The sequence below is a fragment of the Sphaeramia orbicularis genome, chromosome 20, assembly GCF_902148855.1.
Source record: "Sphaeramia orbicularis chromosome 20, fSphaOr1.1, whole genome shotgun sequence".
In the NCBI taxonomy this organism is placed as follows: domain Eukaryota; kingdom Metazoa; phylum Chordata; class Actinopteri; order Kurtiformes; family Apogonidae; genus Sphaeramia; species Sphaeramia orbicularis.
This window is the reverse complement of record NC_043976.1, coordinates 22716153-22727364: the sequence shown is the minus strand read 5'-3', so window position 1 is coordinate 22727364 and position 11212 is coordinate 22716153. Positions and strand designations below refer to the sequence as shown.

The 11212-nt window shown below is 34.6% G+C and overlaps 1 protein-coding gene across 1 annotated transcript; it reads right to left on the bottom strand.

The window, feature by feature from the left end:
• Window positions 1-5443: 5443 nt before the first annotated feature.
• Window positions 5444-10476, bottom strand: LOC115411720 (girdin-like). Its single transcript, XM_030123936.1, has 10 exons — window positions 10218-10476; window positions 10081-10143; window positions 9882-9944; window positions 9726-9788; window positions 9535-9597; window positions 9379-9441; window positions 9203-9244; window positions 9058-9120; window positions 7930-8058; window positions 5444-5730 (listed from the first exon to the last, which is right to left on the bottom strand). The coding sequence occupies exons 1-10, from the start codon at window positions 10474-10476 to the stop codon at window positions 5444-5446; spliced, it is 1095 nt and encodes a 364-aa protein (XP_029979796.1).
• Window positions 10477-11212: the final 736 nt, after the last annotated feature.

Below are 11212 nucleotides of genomic sequence, written 5' to 3'. Positions count from 1 at the left end.
GGATTCATCATTCCCTCTACTTTCTTCTTGAGCCCATGTCCAGTTTAGACAGAGCAGAAAAAACAGAAATTTCTGAAACCTCATCTCTTCAGAAAATGCGATGCAGCTTGATATGAGATGTGCATTTCCTGTCTTTATATACACGTGAGGCAGGTCAATGAAGTACAACCTGAGGGTTCAACAAATGTGTTCAATGCCAAAAAAAGTAAACTAAGTTGAATTTTTTGTACATAGTTACTAATTTGAAATCTATCCAGACTCTTAGCTGTTGATTTTTGTTGATTTGTTGATTTTAGGAATTTCAGCTGATGATTTGTGTCTCAGTCTATCTCTGTCTTTAGTCATGATCATGGACACAGTGGACAATATTACACCTCATACATTTGTCATAGAAGTTATTTCACTGCAGGCTAATAGTTTGTTACAATAGTTCATTCTTTGTGGTTGGTGAGAGGTTTTTCAGTGGGGGATTGAAGATGAAGGCTGTTAAAGCTGGATCCAGCTCAGACCAGACCCTGGGCTGTTATGTGTTATATAATATTTGTGTTTGTACATGAAGGAGGGGGGGTGATAGTTGTTCTGTGAAGGGACGACCTTGGCTCTTTATTGGTCAGTGCTGGCTCGCTGTAAACAAGAGTGATGGTCGAGTGGACAGAATGCTGAGAGTCTGCACTCAAGGAACAGGCTTTTCCAAGGTACAACATTTACTTATTAACACTTAGATACTAAAAAATTAATAATTTAACCAAACTCATGCTGGGGGAATTTTTCCACTGATGTGTTTACGCATGTTTAATCTCAAACTATCTGAGTACATGGCAGACTTCCACCTCTGGATATCTGTCTGCAGCTGCCCCTACCCTCACTCATTCACACACACTCACAGACTAAGCATTTGCTAACGCCGCCACTGTTGGGATATTCATGTGTCAACACAGTCATCATATCACAAACGGATGAGCAAGTGGGTTAAAGAAAGCATCAGAGTTCATAAAATGTTGCATTTCACATTGAGTTTCAGTTTATTGTCATTACACATGTACAATTAAAAGGCAATGAAATGCAATTTAGCATCTAGCCAAAAGTGCAATAAGCAGCAAATGCAGCAGGTACAGAATATAACATATTAACAATATCTACACTATGCATAATGGTCATAATATGTGCAGATGTGAGTGCAATGGACACATATACAGAATGAGTATAAAGGACATAAGGCACAGGTCTCAAACATACGGCCTGGAGGCCAAAACTGGCCTGCCAGGGGGTCCAGTCTGGCCTGGGGGATGAATTTGTGAAATGCAAAAACTACACTGAAGATATTAACATTCAAGAATGTTAAAATCCCTTTAGGTCAATTCAATCTAAAGTGGATCAGATCATAATGACTTATAAATAATGAAATTCACATTTTTTCTCTTTGTTTTAATGTAAGAAAAGTAAAATTCCTTCATTGATTCATTTTCTGAACCCACTAGGGTCACGGGGGTCGCTTGGAGCCTTTTCCAGCTACTTAGGGGCGAAAGTGGGGTACGCCCAGTTCATCGCAGGGCTTACATGTAGAGACAAACAGTCACTCTCACATTCACACCTATGGGCAATTTAGATAAACCAATTAACCTATCAGTGCATGTCTTTGGATGGTGGGAGGAAGCCGTAGTACCTGGAGAGAACCCATACAGACACGGGGGGGAACATGCAAACTCCACACAGAAAGGTCCCACTGAAAAGTAAAATTACACAAAAAATATTTGCATTTACAGACTAGCTTTTCACAAAAAATTTGAATAACCTGAACAAATATGAACAATCCGAAATATCTTAAGTGAAGTATGTGGAATTTTAATAATATTCTGCCTGTTACTAAATGTTTTGTGTATTTGTAGATCCACTGTGATCTGTACATTATGATACACATGTGTAAATAAATAAAGTGTAATACTGATAAAACTGCACTTATTTTTCTTAAGAATTTTCAAGTTGTTCATATTTGTTCATGTTATGTTCAAGTACAGTTCGCACATGTAAACATTTTCATCATGGAATTTTACTTTTTTCACTCAAAAATACAGAGAAAACTTTGGAGTTGACATTATTCATAAGTTCTTAACCTATTATTTATATTATTTTACTGGTCCAGCCCACTTTATATCATATTAGGTTGTATTTGGCCCCTGAACTCAAATGAGTTTGACACCCCTGACCTAAAGTGTATAAGAGTAGGTTTACTTAGACATTATCATTCACCACTTGTTTATAGATACCTTTGGAACTGAGTTTGAGAGAATTATCATGTTTTCAAGAAATCAGTGAAGTTTAGACTTTCTCTGATAACCAAAAGAATGTCTGTCTTATAGAAATGATATTTATGTTCATATCTGTTCACACAGAAGTTTTTACATTTTGACAAATATCATCCAGTGGTACATAATTAATATTTGCTTAATTTACCTGCATTCTCTCTCTTCAGCTCTTCCACTTAAATTTCACTGGAGGTTAATCTGGTTTCCAGTGTTGTCGCGGAAAAAATTATTAGACCATCAAAAGTCATCAGAAACAATGGTTATGCAATCAAGTACTAACTCCTGTGTGTATCATGTGACTAAAACGGACAGAAAAGAAAACATGGAATGCCCAAAAGCACTGTTTTATCAGTACAATGCCATAGATGTTGTTGTAAGAACTGAAGTGATTTTGGTTATTATCAAGAAAACCATGGAAAATGGCTAGATATCAGCTCTGAAATTAAACTCTTTTGAACTATTTTTGTTGTTATCATTATATTTGTCCAAACAAACGTACCTTTAGTTGTACCAGGCATTAAAATGAACAAGAAATTGAAGAAAACAAGGGTGGTCTAATAATTTTTTCCCTGACTTTAAGTGCACATTTGAGGTACTTCTGTTCCATTTTATTTGACTTCATACTCATGATCTGCCACATGTCAGGGGCAAATATTATTCTTTTTTTTATTGCATTACATTTGTCTGATAGCTTTAGTTTAGTGTTATTCAGATAATAATTTTGATCTCCATCCATGTATCGCTAAATATGTTGATGTATATAATGTTTGTGATCAGCCTTATGCACTGACAAAAATCCCCTCAATCCCAAGACATAAAAACCTTAAAAACCCAGAAAAAAAAAAACTTTAAATAGAGCTGATGTTTACCTCAGCCAAGGAGGTTATGTTTTTGCCAGGGTTTGTTTGTTTGTTTGTTTGTTTGTTTGTTTGTTTGTTTGTTTGTTTGTCTGTCTGTTTGTCTGTCCGTTAGTGTGCAACATAACTCAAAAAGTTATGGACAGATTTTGATGAAATTTTCAGGGTTTGTTGGAAATGGGATAAGGAAGAAATGATTAAATTTTGGTGGTGATCGGGGGTGGGGGGGCCCACGGGGACTGATCAGCCTTGGCAGAGGTCTGCGCTCTCCGAGTGCTTCTAGTTATTGTGTTTTATTCTCCACATACACAGACTGTCCTCCGTTATACTGTTGCTTTGCTTGATGGATGGCACTGAATAATCCACTATAGTGGAAGCATATTAGTTAATGTTTGTCTAATTTCTAGCTGCAGATAATTGGAATTTAAGTTGTTGTTATGTATTATCTAGTCATGGTGTCATGGTCATACCTCATTAGTTTGTCCCTCCATTCATAATTTCTTATATTAACCCATAAAGACCCAAACACACACCATCGACCAAAAGCATCTAACGTTTAATATCTGTTGATCCACTAATGCTATTAATACATGTAAATAATTGGTGTAAAATATAGTTTGTCATCTTGTCATGGTCATCAGATATGACTTATTTGGATGTTCAGAGGCTCTGTAGTTACCGTAGAAACACAGTCATCTTCCACAACATTGATTCACCAGTAAAACCCATCGAGTTGGATCAATGACAGTGGATGGAGACACTTGGTTTTATATTTAGTCAGTGATATTTTTGCTGAAAAAGTAACTTTTCCCTAATTTCTGTTCTGATTTGATATAATAACCTTTGAATTTGCTCTGAGCTTTAATGAACACCTACATGATCAGTGAATTAAATATAGGAAAATACATGATTGACACTGAAAAAACTTCAAATAAAGCGGATAATATTACAATAAATTGCGATAACTCATTTAAGAAAGGCCATATATAGAGAAAAGTCTGTTTGTGAACTGACACAAAAGGATCACTGAGTCTTTATGGGTTAATATTTCCTTACTCATGGTTCGAGTAACCAGGTGTGGTTGATGGGATGTTATGTGATGTTTCTGTTTGCATTTTGAGGTGTTGCTTCAGTTTGCTTTATATTTACTTGTAGTCACTATCTATCTAGTTTTCCCTTTGTATATTATTCCGTCAGTTTTTTTCAGTTAACACCTTCTTATTTAGTTGTTGTTACATTAAGTATAGTTATATTTAATTTGACAACTTTCCAACCCTTTCTATTTATGTTTATGTTTTGTTTGATTGCTGTTGTTGTTCACTTTGTCTTATTGTTTACCCTATTGTGTATTAATTTTGGTTTGCTTTCAAGGATGTATGTATGCATTTATTTATTTATTTTACTTTTCTGGTATGTCAATATAGGTGTGTATGTGCATGTGTATTTGTATGTGTATGTGCATGTGTATTTGTATATGTATGTGCATGTGCATGTGTATGTGTGTGTATGTGTATGTATATGTGAAGATGAAAAGTGAGGTTAACTGATCCAAGGGACTTGATTTTTCATATGTTATGCTGATAGGAAGCTAAACTATAGACTGTTTTGTGGAAAAGGGGTGGGATTAAATAAGTGATCCTTCCTCCCACTCTTTTTTGAATATGCAAATGAAGTCACATTTTGTTTTCAGGTATACATAAATGTTTTTGTTTTTTGTTTTCTTATAATCTGTAGCATTTATAAGGACTAAGTAGGATTATTTTGTGCTGTTGCATATTCGAAATAAACTAAACTAAATTGTTAATTAATACTTTTTTTTTGCATTCTTGAAATAAATAAACCCACATTTTTCAGCTTTACATCCTGTCTCCTTTTGGCTTAACTGTGTGGTCCTTAACATCCATGTGTAGCGTTAAAAGATCATGGTTGTCAGTATTTATGTGATGTACACAGTGCTAAATTGTGGATGTATTCTCACAAACACTGCAAATGTATTTATTAACTATTAGATTAAAAAAAAAAAAAAAAAAAAAAAAAGTATATATATATATATATATATCATTCACCAAAGCCATTTTCATACGACTCAAAAAGATGAAATGCAAACCATTATCTGCAATTAAAATATGAATGCTATAAGGAAATAATGTTGAGAGACTTCTTGTTTCATCCTTTATTTCAACTCAGAAATACACTGAAGTAAAGGCTTCATGTACAATAAAGTCAAATAAAGGAAATAGTGTCACTGAATCACTGTCAAAGTGAGCGTTTATGGCGTTGCAGTTACACAGGAAACAGCAGGAATCCACTGAAGGTAGTATGATTGTTATAATTATCAAACATATAACAACCTGCAGGTAGGGTCAGGTAGACCTCATCCCCCTTTTCCAGCTGAAGAACCAGTGCATTTGCTATAATACCTTGGACCAGACTGTCTCCCTTTTGATCATTCCACATCACTCTCTTGTCATTGTGATAGACCCGAACACCCAGCAGTTCATCGGATCCAGGGAGTTTCCATGTAGTGAATCTTAAGTAGTAAACACCTCGCACTGGAGCAGTGAAGATACCTGCATCAACAGAGAAGAGCAGTGAAAACCTCCTCACCTTAAGAAATTTGAAGAAACTGATACTGCTAAAGCTTTTACAGGGTTCCCACTATTTCCCTGAAATTATTTTTCAGGACTTTTCCAGGACATTTTCAGCTACAAAGACAAGTTATCACATCATACACTAATCCATTCCCCTGTCCCCCTCATTCTATGGAAGTGTTCTCTTCTACAGTTGTAACTTGTATTTACCCAGATTGTTTCTGCACTCTCAAAAATAGAGGTACCAGCTTGTACTTAAAAGGGTACAAATGCTTGTCGCTGGGTGTGTACTTTTTTGAGAGACATTTCTGTACCCTTTCAAAATGGTTCATTTTGTACCTTAAGTACTTTACATAGAAAGAAAACTCTTGTATAGTTGATAATGCCATGATGTTTAAAGTTTTAACCAGTGGCCTAATTGAGAAAAAAAAAAAAAAAAAAAACGGCATAAGCAAGCTACGACATCAAGACATGGAGGTGTGAATGAAAACTTGATAAAACAGAGATTATGGCAATAATCAGAGGTTCTAATAAGCTAAATAAATTATTAGTCTATTATCATTGAGCTAATTGGGCTATTAAATTAAAACACAAATTATTATTAAATATAATATAGAGTAATTACAGTATGATATATAATAAATAATGCGCTAAGCCTAATGTTTGAACTATAATTAGGCCTACTGTTCAGTTCTCCTTGCCTACAGCCTATTCTCATGGTCTACACACATTTTTTATTGCTGCAGGGTACCTTATAGTACACATTTGTACTTTACATAACTTTGGACCATTTTTTATAGTCTAAAGGTGCAATTCTGGCCTCCTAAAGACCAATATTGTACTTTTGAGAGAACATTCTTAAAAAATGTACTTATAGGTACATAAATGTTCTGATCTCGTACCTCTATTTTTGAGTGTATGTTTATTACTCAGACATTTGATGTGCAGTCTATGGCTATAATGTATCTAGGAAAAATAGTTATGACAAATGTATGAGAGCTGCGGAGCATGTCTGTAACTGCTGTCTGCCCTGCATCCAAGACCTCTACACCAGCAGGTGCAGGAAAAAAGCCCAGAACATCATGGCTGATACCACCCACCCTGCACATGGACTTTTTACCCTTCTCCCATCAGGCAGGAGATTGCGGCATATACCAGCATGGACCACCAGACTCCGAAACAGCTTTTATCCAGAGGCAGTTAGAATGATGAACTCTTGCTGAACTTGAGCCCGGAATGCACTTTAAATTGGCACTTCACTGCTATGCACTTTATAGATAAAACTTTTTTAGTTATTTATAGGTAATTTTTAGGGGGGGTGTTATTGTTATTGTTATTTTTACATCAGTATTTTATTATTTGTATTATTTTATTAGTAATTTATACTATTTTACTAAATGCTGCTGACAGTCGGGGACCTGAGAATAATATTTCGTTTCTGTGTATTTTTTATATGCTGGAATGACAATAAACTTGAATCTGAATCTGTATCAGAATAATGCAAACACACTCACAGATTACAGTGTAGCACTTCATTCCTTGCACATGGAATATTTTGCTAAAAGACTGGAAACTGACTGAATTAATCTCCTTGCTAGAAAATAACTCAATGACTTGCACTTGCCTTTCATAGTTTGACTTGTCCTGTAAATTATTGTATGTTGTAATTGTGTGTTGTATTTCATGCTGCCTCTTGGCCAGGACTCCCTTGGAAAAGAGGGTTTTTTTCTCAATGGGATATTTTTTTCTGGTTAAATAATGGTTAAATAAAAAAATAAACAAATACAAAAAAAAAAAAAAAACATGACAAACTAGAGTTACAATATTCAACTGGACAATTCCCAACTCAACTTCCTCTTCTCTCATACTTCCTCTCCTGCACTTCCTCTAAAAATATTTGTATATTTTCAATAAATCACTGAAAAACAATTTTCTTTGTTTCATTTCAGTTTAGACACACAAGGTCACAAGGTAGGGGGAGGATAAATAATTTTCCAGGATAACTTAACCGTTTCCAGGATATTTGACCTTTTTTCTCATTTTCCATGTGTTTTCCAGGACTGGAAAATTAGTCAATCATTTTCCAAGTTTTCCAGGATATGACCCTGTTTTATACTGATGACTCAGAAATGAAACACACTAATAAAAGAGGTTTTAACAGTTAAAAGTGGTCCACACCTGTAGTTGAATTGTAGGCCAGGCCAAAGTTGGTGAAGACTTTACTGAACTTCAGAGTCAGCTCATTATCAAACGGACCGATGATTCTTTCATCAGTTAGACTGAGAGAGAACGCCACCTTTGGACGGTCTGTAAAAATATGCAGACATTGAGACAAAACTGCTCTCACACATGCAGTTTAAGCAAACAAATGAAAAGGATTGTTCCTCTTTTATAAACTACATTTAAATGTACAATATTGATGTTACTCTGGACCAAATGTTTTGACTTTTTGACATAACTGAAGGGCAAAGTCAAGGGCGTCATGGACGGACAGATCACTACTTTTTGATCCATAACTTTTGAACCGGACAAGTTTAATTTTAAATGAAAAATATCAAAAACTACTGGATCATGGATGGGCCAAAAATGTATGTATATTTTTTGCAAGAATTACAAAGTTCTAAAAAGTGAACTTCCTTTGACATTTTCATCCTAAAAATTATTCAGTGTATACCTTAAACCCTCTATTTTACAACCTAATAATTGGTTAGAGGAAAAAAAATATTTTATCATACCTAAATAGTAAGAGTTGACAAATGGGAGTGTCACAGATGGACAACAAAAGTAAATATCAAATTAAACATTTTTTATTTCAATTATCAATGTCATATACATTTTTTAATTTTATTATCATTATTTATTTATTTATTTATTTATTTATTTTACAATATTTATAACATACAAATAATATTAGCTTTATATTTACATGTATTTTGCATAGATATATGCATTTATTAATTTTAAACACTGTGTGTTTAGAATATGACATAAATAATATAATAGTCAAATATCAATATATTTGGAATAAATTTTGTTTATTTATGAGAGTTTATAAAATGAACCCAGAATGACAGCAGAAAACTTTGTCATTATCCAAACATTCAGGCTCATAAAACTCCTCGATTTTTTTTTTCACAAATTTTTTCTCATTTTAAAATACATTTTTCTGAAAATATAAGTAATTACCTACCCAAAAATATACGTTCGGTGTAGATTATTGGAACTGATTTTTTTTGACCAGATGTTAACCTTCCCTTGACTTCGCCCTGAAGTTAACTGAAGTCATTCCTTTTCTAATATATTTACCTGCATTCTCTCTCTTTAGCTCTTCTATTTGAGTTTCACTGTATCTTGATCTGGTTTCCAAAGCTATAAGAACATTTCAGATTATTCATTCAAACTTGATTTACAGTGTTTGTTTAATTGATTAGTGTAACTACTATAAGCTTACCTGTGATACTGTTTTCACTTGCTGTTATTCTCACCACCAGATCTGTAGTCAAGTACAAGATGAATAGACACTAAGATAGACACTTTTGGACGATTGTTTTGATCAGAACAAATATTTGACTGATATCAGCTGATTATCTTCAAAGCTCCATTACAAACATTTCAGCAGATGATTACCTGCATTTTCTCTCTTCAGTTCTTCCACCTTAGTGTCACTGGAGTTTAGTCTGATTTCCAGTACTGTAAGAACATTCATATTAGTAATCCACATTAGATTTATAGTTTGTATCACAGACTTTGTTACATTTTATGTTTGTACAGACAAATATTTACCTGTGTTCTCACTTTCAACATTCTCCAGTCTGGTCTGTAAGGTCAACAGTTCTGCTGCCTGAGCTGCAGGTTTAATACTGGTTATTTACATTCACTTATCAGAAGAATATTGCTGATTAGTAATAATAATAATAAAAAAAATAATAAATTAAAACAGTGATTGATTACTGTGTAAGGTTTGCATAGTTTACCTGCATTCTCTGTCTTGAGTTGTTCCACCTCAGTTTCACTGGTGCTTAATCTGGCCTCCAATACTGTTGGAACATGTCATATTATTCATTTCAATCAGAATAATGATCAACATCACAAACATTGGTCATTTTAAATATGTACAGGAAGATATTTACCTGAGTTTTTGCTTTCAGTAGCTGTCAGTCTGGTCAGTAAGGTCAACAGTTCTCCTGCCTGAGCTGCAGAAGGTTTAATGCACAAATTGCTCAGAAGATACTGGGCCAATTCCATTAAGAAAGAACTGCTCAGCAATCAGCACTATTATTGCTGTGCAGGTTCAATCACAAACATGAATGCATTTAAGCAGATATTTACCTGCATTCACGTTTTCCGTGGCCGTCATTCTGGTCTGTAAGGTCAACATAGCTGCTGTTTGAGCTGCACAAATTTTACAAAAAATCAATACATTTGGAGGAAAAATGGAACTGATGTTAATAAGGGTGTAGTATTACCGGTTGTCTCTTGCTCCAGGCTCTCTATCTTCCTCTTGCTGTAACTCAGATCCACCTCTTGTTTTATCACCATGTCTCTCAGCTCCTTCAGCTCATCCCAGATGTCAGGGCTGATGTTGTTCTCATTAATCTCAGGCTGTACATCAGTTTCTTCTGCTAATTTCACTTCATCATTCCTTTCATTCTTTTCTTGAGCCCATGTCCAGTTTAGACCGAGCAGAAAAACCAGAAAAACAGCAGGAAATTTGTGGTGTCTCATCTCTTTAGAAAACCACATGCAGCTTGACATGAGTTGTTCAGTTTCCCTCTTTAAATACACGTGAAGCAGGTCAGTGAAGTACAGCCTGAGAACCTAACAGATGCATGTGAAGGCCAAGCTGAATTACAGCAAATATCAGATACTTTGAATTACACTCTAACTGCTGATAAAAGTAGAATTTCACTTGTTGTATAATACACTAGTTTGTTCTCAAGACTGGAATATGGATGATGTCAGTACTGAAGGGTTCAACTTATCCTGTATTAGTGAGAAGGAACTTTAGGAAAACTTAACAACAGTTTTATGAGGACAGATAAATAACTATTCCAGTTAATTAAATGTTTACTAAATCACATTTGCAAAGCCACAGCTCCACTGACATCACACATTAAATGTCATTTAAATCATCATGTCACATTGCTGTCATCCTGGTGTCATTTCCATCTGTCTTCATAGTTTCAGAATTTGTACCTTCCACCTGCCTTGCATCTTTCGATCATCTCCACCTCATTTTTACTGCAGGTCACCCTGACCTTCGCCACTGTGAGTAACATATTATCCCAGAAAACCACCAAAGTTGTTCATGTACTACACAAAGACTACTCCACCTTAAGCCATAAAAACCCAGCGCTACTTTTATGTCAGTTCCCAAATGATTTTTTTTCTATATTTAATGTTTCTTAAGTAATTTATCATTATTTATTGTAATATTATCCTCTTTACTTTGTGGTTTTCC

Excerpts from the sequence above, each read along its gene's own strand:
- LOC115411720 (XM_030123936.1), bottom strand. The coding sequence starts at position 10,476 with ATGAGACACCACAAATTTCCTGCTGTTTTTCTGGTTTTTCTGCTCGGT. Across the intron at positions 9,245-9,378 it reads ACTGAAGAGAGAAAATGCAG|ATCTGGTGGTGAGAATAACA; the intron begins GTAATCATCTGC and ends ACTTGACTACAG. Across the intron at positions 5,731-7,929 it reads GGCCTACAATTCAACTACAG|GTATCTTCACTGCTCCAGTG; the intron begins GTGTGGACCACT and ends CTGTTGATGCAG.